General features: G+C 41.1%; 1 protein-coding gene across 2 annotated transcripts in view; it reads left to right on the top strand.

Moving 5' to 3' along the window:
- The window catches only part of Ppm1k (protein phosphatase, Mg2+/Mn2+ dependent 1K), a 156,914-nt gene extending 143,939 nt beyond the window's left edge, over positions 1-12,975 (top strand). For both annotated transcript variants that reach the window (XM_026785843.1, XM_005360885.3), the window contains exons 3-7: positions 795-895; positions 7,223-7,388; positions 7,886-8,030; positions 9,047-9,181; positions 10,469-12,975. In XM_026785843.1, coding sequence (XP_026641644.1) covers positions 795-895; positions 7,223-7,388; positions 7,886-8,030; positions 9,047-9,181; positions 10,469-10,600 — 679 coding nt within the window. In that variant the 3' untranslated portion in view covers positions 10,601-12,975. The remainder of the gene's footprint in view (positions 1-794; positions 896-7,222; positions 7,389-7,885; positions 8,031-9,046; positions 9,182-10,468) is intronic.
- Positions 12,976-13,277: the final 302 nt, after the last annotated feature.

Below are 13,277 nucleotides of genomic sequence, written 5' to 3'. Positions count from 1 at the left end.
CCGTGGGAGCCATTCTCACCCAAAACACTCATTATGTTTTTGAGACTCACACCGCTTCTAGAATTAAAGAGAGGAGACAGTGTGGCAGTCATAGCCATGGGCTACCGTTTTACCTTCCAATGTGTAGTTAGAGGCAGCTTGTCAGTTGAGTTTTGCCTGATTTACCTCATTCTACAAACTCGGTGATTTAAGTCAATCAGGGTGGCACTACTAAGAATTCTTTAAGAACAGGAAAGGACTTGGGGATCGTGACATGGCTCAGAAGGTAGGGACCTGAAGCTCTTCTTTTTTTCCAAGTGAGACAAAGACCCAGCCACTTAAACTATATCTTCAGACAGCCTTGTTTCTTTTTCCGAGGTAGAGTGCCACATCCCAGGCTGGACTAGAACTGATTTAAGGATGACCTTAAACTCCTGTTCCTCCTGCCCTCACCTCCTAAGTCTTAGTATTACAGGCGACTACCAGCACCACTTTCCCCAACTTAGATTCTCATGCCTTTGCCTTTAAGAAGCCTCGGGTTTAATGTAGCTCAGTTAGTCATAACAGGGAACTCTGAGTTGCCTCTCCAGCACCACATACCCAGAGCATGATGGCATGAGCCTCAGCCCAACAGTGACACACTTCACCATACTTAGTGCATTCAGAGACCAATATATAGTCCTCAGTTCTTGTATCCTCAGCGAAAGCGTCTGAGAGGAAAACGTGAGGCCTGTTGTGTGGAGTGGCTGCTGAGCACTGCCTGAGAAGAGAAAACCACTGCAGAGTGATCACAGCTTTATTTCCTCTCCCCAAAGGGATCTGCTTCCTCGGGAGAAAGACTTGGAAACAGTCCTGACCATGGCCTTTCTAGAAATTGATAAAGCCTTTTCCAGTTATGCCCACCTGTCTGCTGATGGTAAGCCAGTCAGGGCATGCCTCAGAGTCTTAAGGATTGGTGGGGAAAGGGGAAAGTGAAGGGGAAGGTCTTCAGTGGTGGGAATGTTGTTGCATGTTTGCTTGTGGGGAGTTTTTACAGAAATAGTTTTATACAAAGAATCCTTTTCAATGCTGTTTAGAATCTGGACTGATGTCAGGGTCCCGCTTTTATGTTCGATAATGACCTTTCAGAAGGGGACGCTCCAAAATGGTTGTTACTGAATTTTAATTTGAGAAAGATTTTAAAATGTTTCAATCTATTTGATGAATAGTTTTATGGACAAGATGTCCGTACTAAGAGGATCTCATCCCCCTGCCAGGCCACTAGTTCAAACACTGCAGGATAATCCCATCTGCAAGGTTAATAATTGTTCAGCATTTACTTTAGGGGATCAGAGAGAGGGATTCGTGGGTAAAGGTGCCTGCCACCAAGCTTCATCACCTGAGAGTTCTAGCCCCAAGACCCACATGGGGAAAGGAAAGAAGCAATTTCCATATGTTCGCTTCTGACCTTCACACATGAGCTATGGCATGTCTGTGTACACTTAAAAACAAACACATACATGCACACACAAAATAAATGAATATATATTTTTAAAAAGAAGAATATTAGCAATAAGTCTAAGTCTGAGAGAAAATGACTGATTGGCACCCATTTGTATAGTTAGAAGAGAGATATTTGTCTTCTCTTTCTCCATCTCGCAGATTTCCTATGGTAACTAGTGATATTTTTGGTTTTGTTAAGTATAAGGACATGACAAGTGTATTTAAAAAAAAACTCATGTACTGTGTTAAGTTCTTAAGTAAATGTTTTTTGTTTTGACTAAGTTTATCAAAATAATTTCAAGAAAGTATATGCAATATTTTCTAGTTAGCTCACCAAAAGTGCATTGATAATAAAGTTAATTTTGCAAGCATCTGCAGCAGCCATGTAATTTTGCAAGCGTCTGCAGCAGCCATGTAATGTGTGCTCCTGGCTGACAGGCTACAGCATTGTGGGGGAGTGTTGCTCTTAGTTCTCTTTCCTTTTAACCAGCAAAGCGCCCCCCAGGAATACCATTTTCAGCCAGACGGAGATTCTCCCCATTTCACACACAGGGAGCTCCAACTCAAAGAGAAGAAATGGTTAGTGGAGATTAGGACCTTGTTCATTAGCATATTTAATAGCAAGATGGGGGAAAGGGTGGCCCTAGGATAGCTGAGTATACCATTTAAATATCAGCCTCCCCACCACCATCCCTGTTGAACCCAGGGCCTTGGAACATGCTAGGCCAGCAGGCTCTGCTGCTGAGCTGCTTCTCCAGCCCCTGCCTGCTACTGTGAGATGCTAACCATCATACTCCCCAGTACACTTGATGGTCCGTTTTTTCTCCATTTGTCTGCACATGTAGTTTTCACTTGGTGAGTTATTTGAAATCATTTTGTCTTCTTCCTTTTGCACCCAAAGTTATCTCCCCTTCCTTTAGTGGGGACTTGACAGAGGGTGCGGTTTCTGCTTAAGATTTAGCTTTTGTTCTCCTAAAGAGTAAAACACATAAAGAGAAAGTGAAACAGTTTCTCATGGTTTTACTTTTTTGGGGGTGGGGACAGAGTCTCATTAAGCTTCCCAAGCTGGTTTGGAGCTAGCTATGTAGACCAGGCTGGCCTCAAACTCACAGAGAAAGGTATGCACCACCACGCCCAGCATTTTTAGAATAATCAACTGGGTGTGATTATTTCTAGAGTGGCTGTGAACTTGGCTGCTTCGTCACAGTGTTTAAGGGATGTAGTGTCAGTACTGTGCTCTAGTTGTTCTACAAACAGCTGTATTTACTGCCCATGACTCATGGAACACAATGTCCCAGAGCATTGGCATATGGCCAACACTAAAATTCATTAACCCTTCATGAGTGCAATCAAGCTTTTTAAAAATGATATAATCAATGCAGGTGATTAAAACCATCAATATTAACTTGGTGTCGAATTTAAAAACATTTACTCTTAATAATTATAATTCAGGAGATGGAATTTATAACGTTTAACTTGTATGTCTATTTTTAATAATCATAATTCAGGAGACTTTGAATTTGACTTGTACATCTTCTAGAGACTTTTTAGATGACTCATACAATCCAGTTGTTAAATAAATAAAATATCATTTATTTCTAATAACCAAAGTAAGATATATTTTGCTACTTTAGTTGCTCTTTCATCCTTTGGGATAATCTTGGAACTTCATAAAGATGTCTTAAAATTCATTATTCTTTTTAATGAAGAACTGATTAAAAGGGAACAAAATAGGATGGTACCCAGTGCGCTGTTTAAAACAGGATGGTACCCAGTGCGCTGGTTAAACTCGAAAAAAAAAAACAAAAAAAAAAACCAGGATGGTACCCAGTGCGCTGGTTAGAAAGTGTTTAGAAAGTGTTCTGTGTACTATTGTGCATATCATATGCTTCTAAAACACCAGAGTTTGAGAACTATTTTAAAGATATATTTGTAAATATCTCTCAAGATGGCAAAATAAAGTCACTAAAGACAGAATACTATGTGCTAGTCTTTCCGGATCAGATTAAATGGAAATTAGACCTGTCTCACATAAGGTTTCAAAGTTATACAAATTTAATTTTTTAATTGAAGTATTGAGTTGAAATACTATTTTAGTGTTTTTAAAAAGTATTTTAAAGGTAGATAGTACTCTTTTTGGTGTGTGTGTGTTGAGCCAGAGCTAGCTGGCAAACATTATCAATGGCCAGGGTTACCCTTGCTGTCTTTTCTCATTTCTTTGTATCTCCCCTACTTTCACTTCCCCCGAGCCCTTTCTGTGAGACAAGGGAGTGGGGATTATTTTTTAGCAGACCTCATACACTCGAGACAAGTGTTCCACCACTGAACTAGCCTTCCAACCTTTTAGCATCACCTTCAAAATTTTAAATTCAATTTACGTCAGTCTTTTACATTTAGTGAAACCAAGCAATGAGTTAAAATACCCTCTCACTTCCTTTTTTTAACAAATAACCATTTAAAACAAAACAGATGGTAGGCAAAAAAAAGTTATACATGTCAAGATCACCAATTTTAAATAAATTTTGCAGCAATATTAGTTTATAAGGATTATTATTTACACAGCTTAATAATCACTGGGGGTGGCATTAGATTTTACTCTTTCTGTTGCTGTTCCAAATTGTGGTCATTTTCCTTCTCTTCTATTGTCCTGTAGCACTGCGGAAAGAGAGAGAGAGCAGCAGCAGAAACACCTGCTTTAGATTGCATCAAGTTACAAACATGATAAAAAAATCTTATCATTCAAGAGCCACACTGGCCTTCATATAAACATTGAATTTAAGTCCTCCAACTGGAAACAGTTCTTTCCGCACTTAATTCTTACATTATATGCTATGAACAAATGGCTTGTGTTCTGTTTCTGGCGTAGGGGGTGTTTTGATTGCCTCTCCATGTAAATTGAAACCCCCGTCAGCTGGTGTAAACTATAGTACTTCTATGTACTGATTATCGAATATAAATTATTTTTTTAGGGGACAGTTCTAATATTGCTATGACCCAAATTTATACTGCATTGTTTTCTGACCCAATAAAAAGATTGAATTTGCTATCTTCAAGATTAAGTGTGTGTGCACACACGCGCGTGCGTTTGCGTGTACACTCGCAACACACATATACAGATACATGTCTGTGTCGGCACTGGTGTTTTGGTACAGATGCATACGTGCGTACTTTTTTTCTATCTTAGCGTTTCAATGCTATGAGAGATGTTAGTCTGATGGGAAAAATAGACACTATTAACTTGAAGCCGCTGAGTGTTGAAATCATTGATGTAGCATCTCCTGGTATAGTATGTGATTTGCGAGGGAAATGTCCCCTACTGGAAACCCTCCTCCTTATTTTGCAGCTCCCTCTCTGCTCTCCTTTGTGTTACAGGATTGTTGTGTTTGAGCGTAATTTCTGGGTGAAATTCCCCTTTGCCTCTGTGCGTGTTGTTTGTGGCAGAGAACTGTGCCTCCTCAGCAACTCTAGACCTGGAGCCTGTGGACTCTCTCTGCTGGGCTTCAGCGGAAAGAAAGAGCTGCTAAATTTTGTCTCAGGTGAAAAGAGTCTCGCAGTTCCTAACCCAAGCTACTGGGACATTTCTATTTCCTCCTTGTCCCGCTAGTGAGAGGATGTACGGTATAAAGTATCCAGTGAGAGTTAAGACTTACTGAACAATGTCTTAGTTTTCTAGTTTTGTTGTTAGGGCAGACGATGACGCTTGTTACCTCTGTGTTAACTGTTACATGGAAGTGCTGATTCACTAATTTATATTCTTAGATGCATATCAAGCCAGAATCAACGGTTAGTTTTGAAACCTTCCCCATATATCCTGAGATTTTGAAACTGGGAAGGTGAGTTGATAAAAGCCCAAGGTCTTTTAAATTCAGAGGTGAGAGAGCTGGGAACTACAGCCCAAACTGAAATTTCATTTATACATGCTAATTCTTTTGTCGTCTTCAGTTAAAGATCACGTGATGAAAAGCTGTTGATGAGAGCTAACGTGAAGAGTTCATGATTCCCTGGGCTGGTAGCATCTAATGCATGCCTGACTTTTTTTAAAGCCATTTGAAAGTAGATCGTATAATTGACTGAACTGTATATAGTCTATTGTTGTATAGACTTTGACTAATATCAGGTTGAAAGTTGCAACGCTTGTAAGATAAGCATCACTGGTCCTTATGTTAAAACATTTCTGTCGTGTGCTGACATACATCTCAACATTGCTGTGATATGATAGCATTGCTTGGATCTAATGGTTCCAAAATCAAGAGATAAATGGGAAGAGAGTGCAATTGTAGGTGCCGTTTCTCAGTGAACTTAGCATGACCACAAAAGACCGAGTAGACTTTATCCATGCTTTTCCATTTACTTTCCTGATTAAAGCAAGCATTTTCATATAATGACTGGAAAATGTATGCGTCACTTTCTAAAATGCGTTATTTGGTGAAGTTTGAAAAGTTGTCTCTAAAAAACATCTTGGGAAGACTTGTCGTTTAAATCAATTACAGGTTTTTAAATCAGCTAATAGCAGCGTACAAGTCGCCTTTGGATGGTCAGGAAGCTGTCTACAAATATTACATAGAACAACAATCAAGTGATTGGATATAGAATTCGTACTGCAAAAAAAAAAACTAATCCAATTAAACTTTTGACAATGCTTTATAGGATTAGCAGTATCACTAGAGATAATTCCTGCTTTAAATGAGTTACTTCTCAAGTCCCTCTACTTCGCTGTATTGCCCTTCAGTTCATGGTTCCATAGTCGCTCCACTCTCCACAAGGCTCGACGCACCTTAAACGATTCTACTAGCGGTAAACAGCGCAGAACAGGGGATGTTAGAATAAGTCAAAGGAAGACGCACAAAGGTGATTGGCTTGGGGAGAAAAAGAGCGGCAGCCTCAAGCCTAGTGACGCTGGGCTTTCCTCGATGGCAGAGAAGATGTACATTGCTGACATATTCCTGCCCAGGCAGGGCTGCAGGAGTCGCAGCTGGCCATGCTCATCTGCTTTGGGCTGCAGATTCTGTTACTGGATACTTTTGGAGCTAATCATGTTGAGTCTGTCACGTTGATGAAGAACTGGAATGAATTTCATTTTTACCATTCAGATGTAGAATCTAAGGTGTGTGGGGGTGGTAACTATTCTTCAGGCATAGAGCCAACAAAGATCAAAACCAGAAATGGATATGGTTCTTTAACTGTGTGCATGCGTGTGCGTGTGTGTGTGAACATTTATAAGTTGTAGTTCTAGCAGGTAAAAATGCCCACTGTAGAACTTGAAGAGCAAATGGTCTGGACTTGGCATTTCTCTCCTCCCCTGTTAACTAGTACTGCTTTGACTGGACAGGAGTGAGGAATGAGAGAGAATGATCCAAATCTCATGATTTTAGAAAGGCGGCCCACCTACTGGGCCCAGCAGATCTGCCATCTGCCACAGCAGCCAGATTAGTGGCATTTCCGTGTTTTGTTTTGACACCTGCTAAGCACACGAAGGCATCATCATTGTGATGCTTTTTACACACAGACCGTTTGGAGACACTGATGCTTTGCTCGCCAAGTTAGTTTGCCAATCTTTCTATTTGCATGGAGCCTTGTAACTGAATTAAATAATTAATTGTTTCTCTGCATGGTCTTCCTTGGTTTGTTGGCAGGGCATTTACATAGCTCTTGTTAAATTAGACCTGTATAGGCCAGCCTTAGGTTACAATGCTTCTGTTTTATTCTTAGTAAAAACCCCATATCTGTTGCTAACTGATACTCTGTTTTGTAATATTTGTAGCAAGCCTCCTGACCTCTGGGACTACTGCCACGGTAGCCTTGTTGCGAGATGGTATTGAACTGGTGGTAGCCAGTGTTGGAGACAGCCGGGCTCTTTTGTGTAGAAAAGGAAAACCCATGAAGCTGACCACTGACCATACCCCAGAAAGAAAGGATGAGAAAGAAAGGTACTGCCGCCATGGCCAGACATTTTATAAGGTGATAGCTGTAGTTGCCATAGAAATGGAACTTGGCATTCCCTCTGCTGCCGTAAATCCCCAGGGCCTCTTTGCAAGCATTGCTGTGCATAGCCACTACCTCGGGCCAGATTTTCTTGTTTGGGGTGGTTTGGGTTTGTAGAGACTGGACCTCACTATGCAGCCTAATCTGTTTTCTCCTTTCTCAGCCTCTCAAGCTGGGCTATCAGGGTGTGTACACCATATGTGGCCTAAGTTTTTCATTTTTATCTAATTTATTTATGGACTTAAAAGTTTGGGCATTTACCATGGGCTTACCTTAAACTCGAAATCCTCCTCAGCCTTCCCAAATTCTTGGATTATGGGTATGGGCTAACATAGAAGGCTCCGGATTTCAATTTTTAAAGTTGATATTTAAGCCAGTGCTTTAATTTCCTATATTATTGTCATCATCATCATTGTGATTAACTTTATCTTTTCCTAACTAGGATCAAGAAATGTGGTGGGTTTGTGTCTTGGAATAGCTTGGGACAGCCCCATGTAAACGGCAGACTCGCAATGACGAGGAGTATTGGAGATTTGGATCTTAAACCCAGTGGCGTAATCGCAGAGCCCGAGACAACCAGGATTAAGGTAAGAAGGGGTCAGAAACACTGGGAATGACCCGAGACTGTCCTGGAAGATTTACCTGAAGGAGATGTGTTTTTCAAGGAGGACTAATGCATGCAGAGTAAACTTTCTAAGTGAGATGCTAGTTTCCAGTCTGAGGAGGGTAATGTCTTTGGCTTTTGTTTTCCCCTGGCAGAGGGGCTCTATGGCCATCCTTTCCAAAGCCTGCCAGACAGAGGCATTCTCTCAGCTCGGGAGTCGTTCTTGGCCTCCCTTCTCCTCTCAGTTCAACACTCAGTGTAATGCCTCTTTTACTCTAAACTGAGCCCAGCATGATACAGGTCCCGCTGCTTGCTTCTCTAGAGCTCTTGAGTCAGCACCGTATAATGTAGGCTTTCACAAATGGTAGGGCATGAATGTTCAGAATTCAAGGAAGGATTTCCGGCCTTAAAAAGATGTCTTATTCCAGGTGGTGGTAGTGCATGCCTTAAATCCCTACACTGGGGAGACAGAAGCAGGCCCATCTTTTCAGTTTGAGGCCAGCCTGGTTTACAGAGCTAGTTCTATGTAGTTCTATGATAGCTAGAACTACACAGAGAAACCCTGGCTCAAAAAAAAAAAAACAAAACAAAACTCATTTTGTGAAAAAGAAATACTTACATAGTATTTGCTTTGTGGCAACCTCTGTTCAAAAGAGATATAACTTTCTTCGCTTTAAAAGGAAGAGAAACAAATTGAGATAACAGGACAAGTTAAAGTAAAAAGAGGCTCACACCGTCGAGTGATGGAAGGGTCAGCCAAATAATACAAGCCGCATTTAAATCCAGACTCTCGGCATTTGGCTGTCTGGCCTCTTTCTTGGTATTGCTAGGTAAAAGTTTGGTTTGTCCTGGGTGGTACTGATTCTCAGCTACATTTTCAGTTTGCCCATGAACTCTGACCCACTTGGCCATTCTGCAAAATAGATAAAGTTTCCACGCTATTGGATCACTGGAAGGCACAGCCTAGTCTTAATCACATCTGTTTGCTTCTGATTGCAGCTCTCCCATGCGGAGGACAGCTTCCTGGTCCTCAGCACAGATGGGATTAACTTCATGGTGAATAGTCAAGAGATCTGTGACTTTGTCAACCAGTGCCATGATCCTAATGAAGCAGCCCACGCGGTGACTGAACAGGTGACGTAGTGGAGCTTCTGGTGGGAAATTCCCAGAGAGAAGAGGATGAAGGACAGCAGAGGCCTCTAGTGTTTTAGCTTGAGTACAGTGAATTTGAACACAGGGTCTCTTGAGTGCTGGGTGAGCATTCTCCTACTGAGCGAGGCACAAAGCCTTGAGAAAAACAGAGCTCTGACTGTTTAGCTTTGCATCTTGTTGTTAGTGGAATCGACTTATAGGATGGGATTTTAGTAATTCGTATTTCAGGACTGGAGAGATGACCCAGATTAAGAGCCCTGGCTACTCTTCCAGAAGTCCTGAGTTCAATTCCCAGCAACCACATGGTGACTCACAACCATAATGAGATCTGGTGCCCTCTTCTTGTGTGTAGACATACACGGAGGCAGAACACTTTATACATAATAAATAAGTAAATCTTTTAAAAGATCATATTTTGTGTTTGTTTTTCCTCACTGCCTATTATTTTATCACTATTTTTAATGGTTACTTTAACAACTATACATTAAGTATAATGGTATATTTGATACATTTTAAACGTGTTTTTCTCATAGGATTTGTTTGTAAGCCTTTTACATTCCTTGAAGCTGTTCATACCAGACATCTTTTAACTCAGGCTGTGAGATCTTTTGATCTGTTTGATGCTAACTGCAACCCTAAGCCCTTCTGAACAGTACTGACTCACTGTTTGAAGTGGCGTCTAGAAGTGGTTTACAGTCCTGCTTCAGGCACTTTGGTTAACGCCCACTTAACCATGGTAGAAGGAATACTACAAATGTTTTTGTACATACCCATTTCTGAGATTTTAGATTTTAAGTTAGTATACCAAGGGGTAGGTTTCTAGTATTGTTTTCAGACAAGCATGTTATATTTTCTTCTTTTTTATTCCTCTCCAAAACTCTTAAGTTCTTCAACTAAACTCCTACAGGCAATTTTGTTGGTAAGAATTAGCACTTATTAAGGCTTTTCCACGATTGGCACCATGCTAAGGGTTTTGGGTGTGTCCTATTTGGGAGCCACTCAGCAGTGTTTCTCAGCTTAAAGCTGTTTCAGTTGCCAAGATTGCTATAGTGGAGGATGGGAAATAGTTGGATAATCTATTATTCATGTGCAGTTAATAACCATAGTGGAACATAGATACAGGGTTGAGACAGTCGCAAACTGTGTTAGATAATTGCATTTCTTAACTGTGTAGAACCAGTTGACTTTGTGGAGAAAGGATGCTGTTTGTTTGTACAGAAGTCCAATGACTCCAGCTCTTCGCTTTTCTCTTTCTCCCGGCTCCTGCAGGCTCTACAGTATGGTACCGAAGACAACAGCACTGCAATCGTGGTGCCCTTCGGTGCCTGGGGAAAATACAAGAACTCTGAGATAAACTTCTCATTCAGCAGAAGCTTTGCCTCCAGTGGGCGATGGGCCTGATCGCCAGCCTGGACTCAGGGTTCCTCTGCTGCAGGTGTCAGCGGGCATAGCAAGAAACTGGTAATACTCAGAAGGCCACCTGTCCCTGTGTGTCCCTGTGAACTGATAGATCCCAATGCAGTGTAAGCTTACCAGCCATGGGCACGGTCGTGTTTTCATAAACCCTCATTACTATGTGCAACTGTACATGCTCAGCGTAAGCACCGTGACAAAGCTGTGAAGCCATTGTGAGTCTCCGCGCTGAGTGGGAGAGGAAGTGGTTTGGTACACTTGATGAATGGTGGTAAATCTATGTGCTTTGTTTTGTGATGCGTCTGGGGCTTTCATATCTTTAAGATTACCAAGCAGATCTGGTTTCCTTTTAATGAGTTCGTTCTTTATTCAGTTGGACAGGTTTTTCTGAATTTTGACAGCTAGTCAGTGCATTATCTTCAGTGTTTCTCTTTTCTTTCTCTCTGTTTAAAACAGTGCTCACTGTTTGGCCCTGCACTCCTTGGTTCAGTCAGTCTTCCTACTTCGGTTTCCTGGGTACCTGGGACTCCAGGATGCTCCAACTTACAAGTGTCTTTTTTTGTTTGTTTATTTTCACTTTGAATGTTTTAGAGACAAACAAGCATAGATTTACTAAAGAAAAGCACTCCCAGGAGATGCAGAAATTCTAAGGGAGGAATACCCACAAGTGTTATTTTTTTAATAAATGTTCCAAGGAGTCAAAATGAAAAACTTTTCTGTTACTGTATCTTGTACTCTGGACCATTTATTAGTAAGCTTAACCCTGCAAACTTCTTCAGACAAAAGGCAGGACTAAAGTGTATCCAGATTTGTAAATAGCCCTCTTGTCTATTTGAACTCTTATTAGCCCCTTCCCCATCCATTCCCATTTTTCTGCAGTTAAATGTGCCATATAGCTCCAACTGTTCCTTAATGTCCCAAGGAAAATGTACAGACTCCTTGATCAAAACATGTACAGGGAAACACAGACAGTGTTTCCGTTTGTTGATGGTGTATGTAAGTTTGTTGTTGTGTGTTTTGTAAACAGTATGTTTGTATCACTTTTTCCGCACAAAGTAAGCTAGTTGGGTCATTTGTTAGTAAAGATAATGTTGCAGTGACTCAAACTGCTGTAGACATAGCTTGAAGTTTATGTCTCCATTTTCCTCATTTCCGAGATTTATGAGGAAGAATAAATCTTTTAGAAAGTGTATTCGAACATGTCACTTTGCTAGGTAAATTAGGAATGTAAGCCTACACTCCTTTTTACCTGCATTATAAATTTGCTGTTAAACTGTGAATCCCTAAATGTGTGTTTGGAATTAATCTATAGTTTATTTTCACAAACTGTAAATTTGGTATATGTGTGGTGCGTGTGTAAATATTTTGAAGTAATATAACATTAAAGGGAACAGACTTATGGAGCCTTTATGAGTTAGCTTTAAATTATTGATATATTTATCCCGAAGGACACTCAGCAGATTGAGTGGTTTTCTGTAGTAAACAATCAGTGGTTATTATTAGATAACCACTTGGATTAAAAATATATATGGGGGCCAGATGTGGTGGCCTTCACCTATAATCTCAGGACTTGGGGGGAGGAGGTAAGAGAAGGAGGATGGTGACTGAGATCAGCCTGGGGCTGCATAGCAAGTTCCAGAGAAGCCTGAGCCACAGCTTGTCTCCCAAACCAAAATATCAACAACAAATGGCTATAAGATGCATTGTATTATGCATAACTGATGTGGATAACCAAAGAACAGAAGCACCCATATTGTGTGGTAATTTGAATATAAAATTATGGGATATGAAAAGATTAGGTAATGTTAAGGGTGACATGGAATTTTGAGGCAGAAACAAGAGAAAAAATAAGGAAATATATATGCCTTCAAGTCTGGAGTGCTTTCTTCCTTTAATTTTTGTTTTAAATACCTAGTAGAAAGAAGATGTCCCAAAATAAATTTTTCATCTTCTTTTTTTTGGGAAATGGAAAAAAAATATATTTTCATTTTACCTGCCTACCCTATTGCGAACAGTCTCAAAAAAGAATTTAAGGTCTTTTCATGGATGTTAGTCGGAAGGAGGAAAACATTTGCCAGGCATGTTAGTTTACATGTGCCGTTCCAACGCGTAGGAGACTGTGGCAGAGGAATCCTGGATTTGCTATGCGTTGTATAACAAGACCCCGGCTCAGGAGACAAACAAAACCTACAGAAGGAGCAGAGTCTGTGTTCACTGTCTAAAATGAAGAGGTGCAGGGAGACTAGCAGAGCTGAGACACTTTCTTGTTGAATCAGGTGTTGGGACAGAATTATGGAAACAACTTTTAAGAGCATTGAGAACTTGTAAGCTAATGCGCACATAAAAATGACAGCATTCTGTACGCAGCATTCTGATGTGAGGCGTTCTGATGTGTGGCGTTCTGGTGTGTGGCGTTCTGGTGTGTGGCGTCCTGATGTGTGGCGTTCTGGTGTGTGGCGTTCTGATGTGTGGCGTCCTGGTGTGTGGCGTTCTGGTGTGTGGCGTCCTGGTGTGTGGCGTTCTGATGTGTGGTGTCCTGAGGTGTGGCGTCCTGGTGTGTGGCGTTCTGATGTGTGGCGTTCTGGTGTGTGGTGTCCTGATGTGTGGCGTCCTGTTATGTGGCGTTCTGGTGTGTGGCGTTCTGGTGTGTGGCGTCCTGGTGTGT

This window comes from Microtus ochrogaster, linkage group LG3, assembly GCF_000317375.1.
Source record: "Microtus ochrogaster isolate Prairie Vole_2 linkage group LG3, MicOch1.0, whole genome shotgun sequence".
Classification (NCBI taxonomy): domain Eukaryota; kingdom Metazoa; phylum Chordata; class Mammalia; order Rodentia; family Cricetidae; genus Microtus; species Microtus ochrogaster.
Note: the sequence above shows the minus strand (reverse complement) of the source record. Positions and strands in the feature narration are given on the sequence as shown.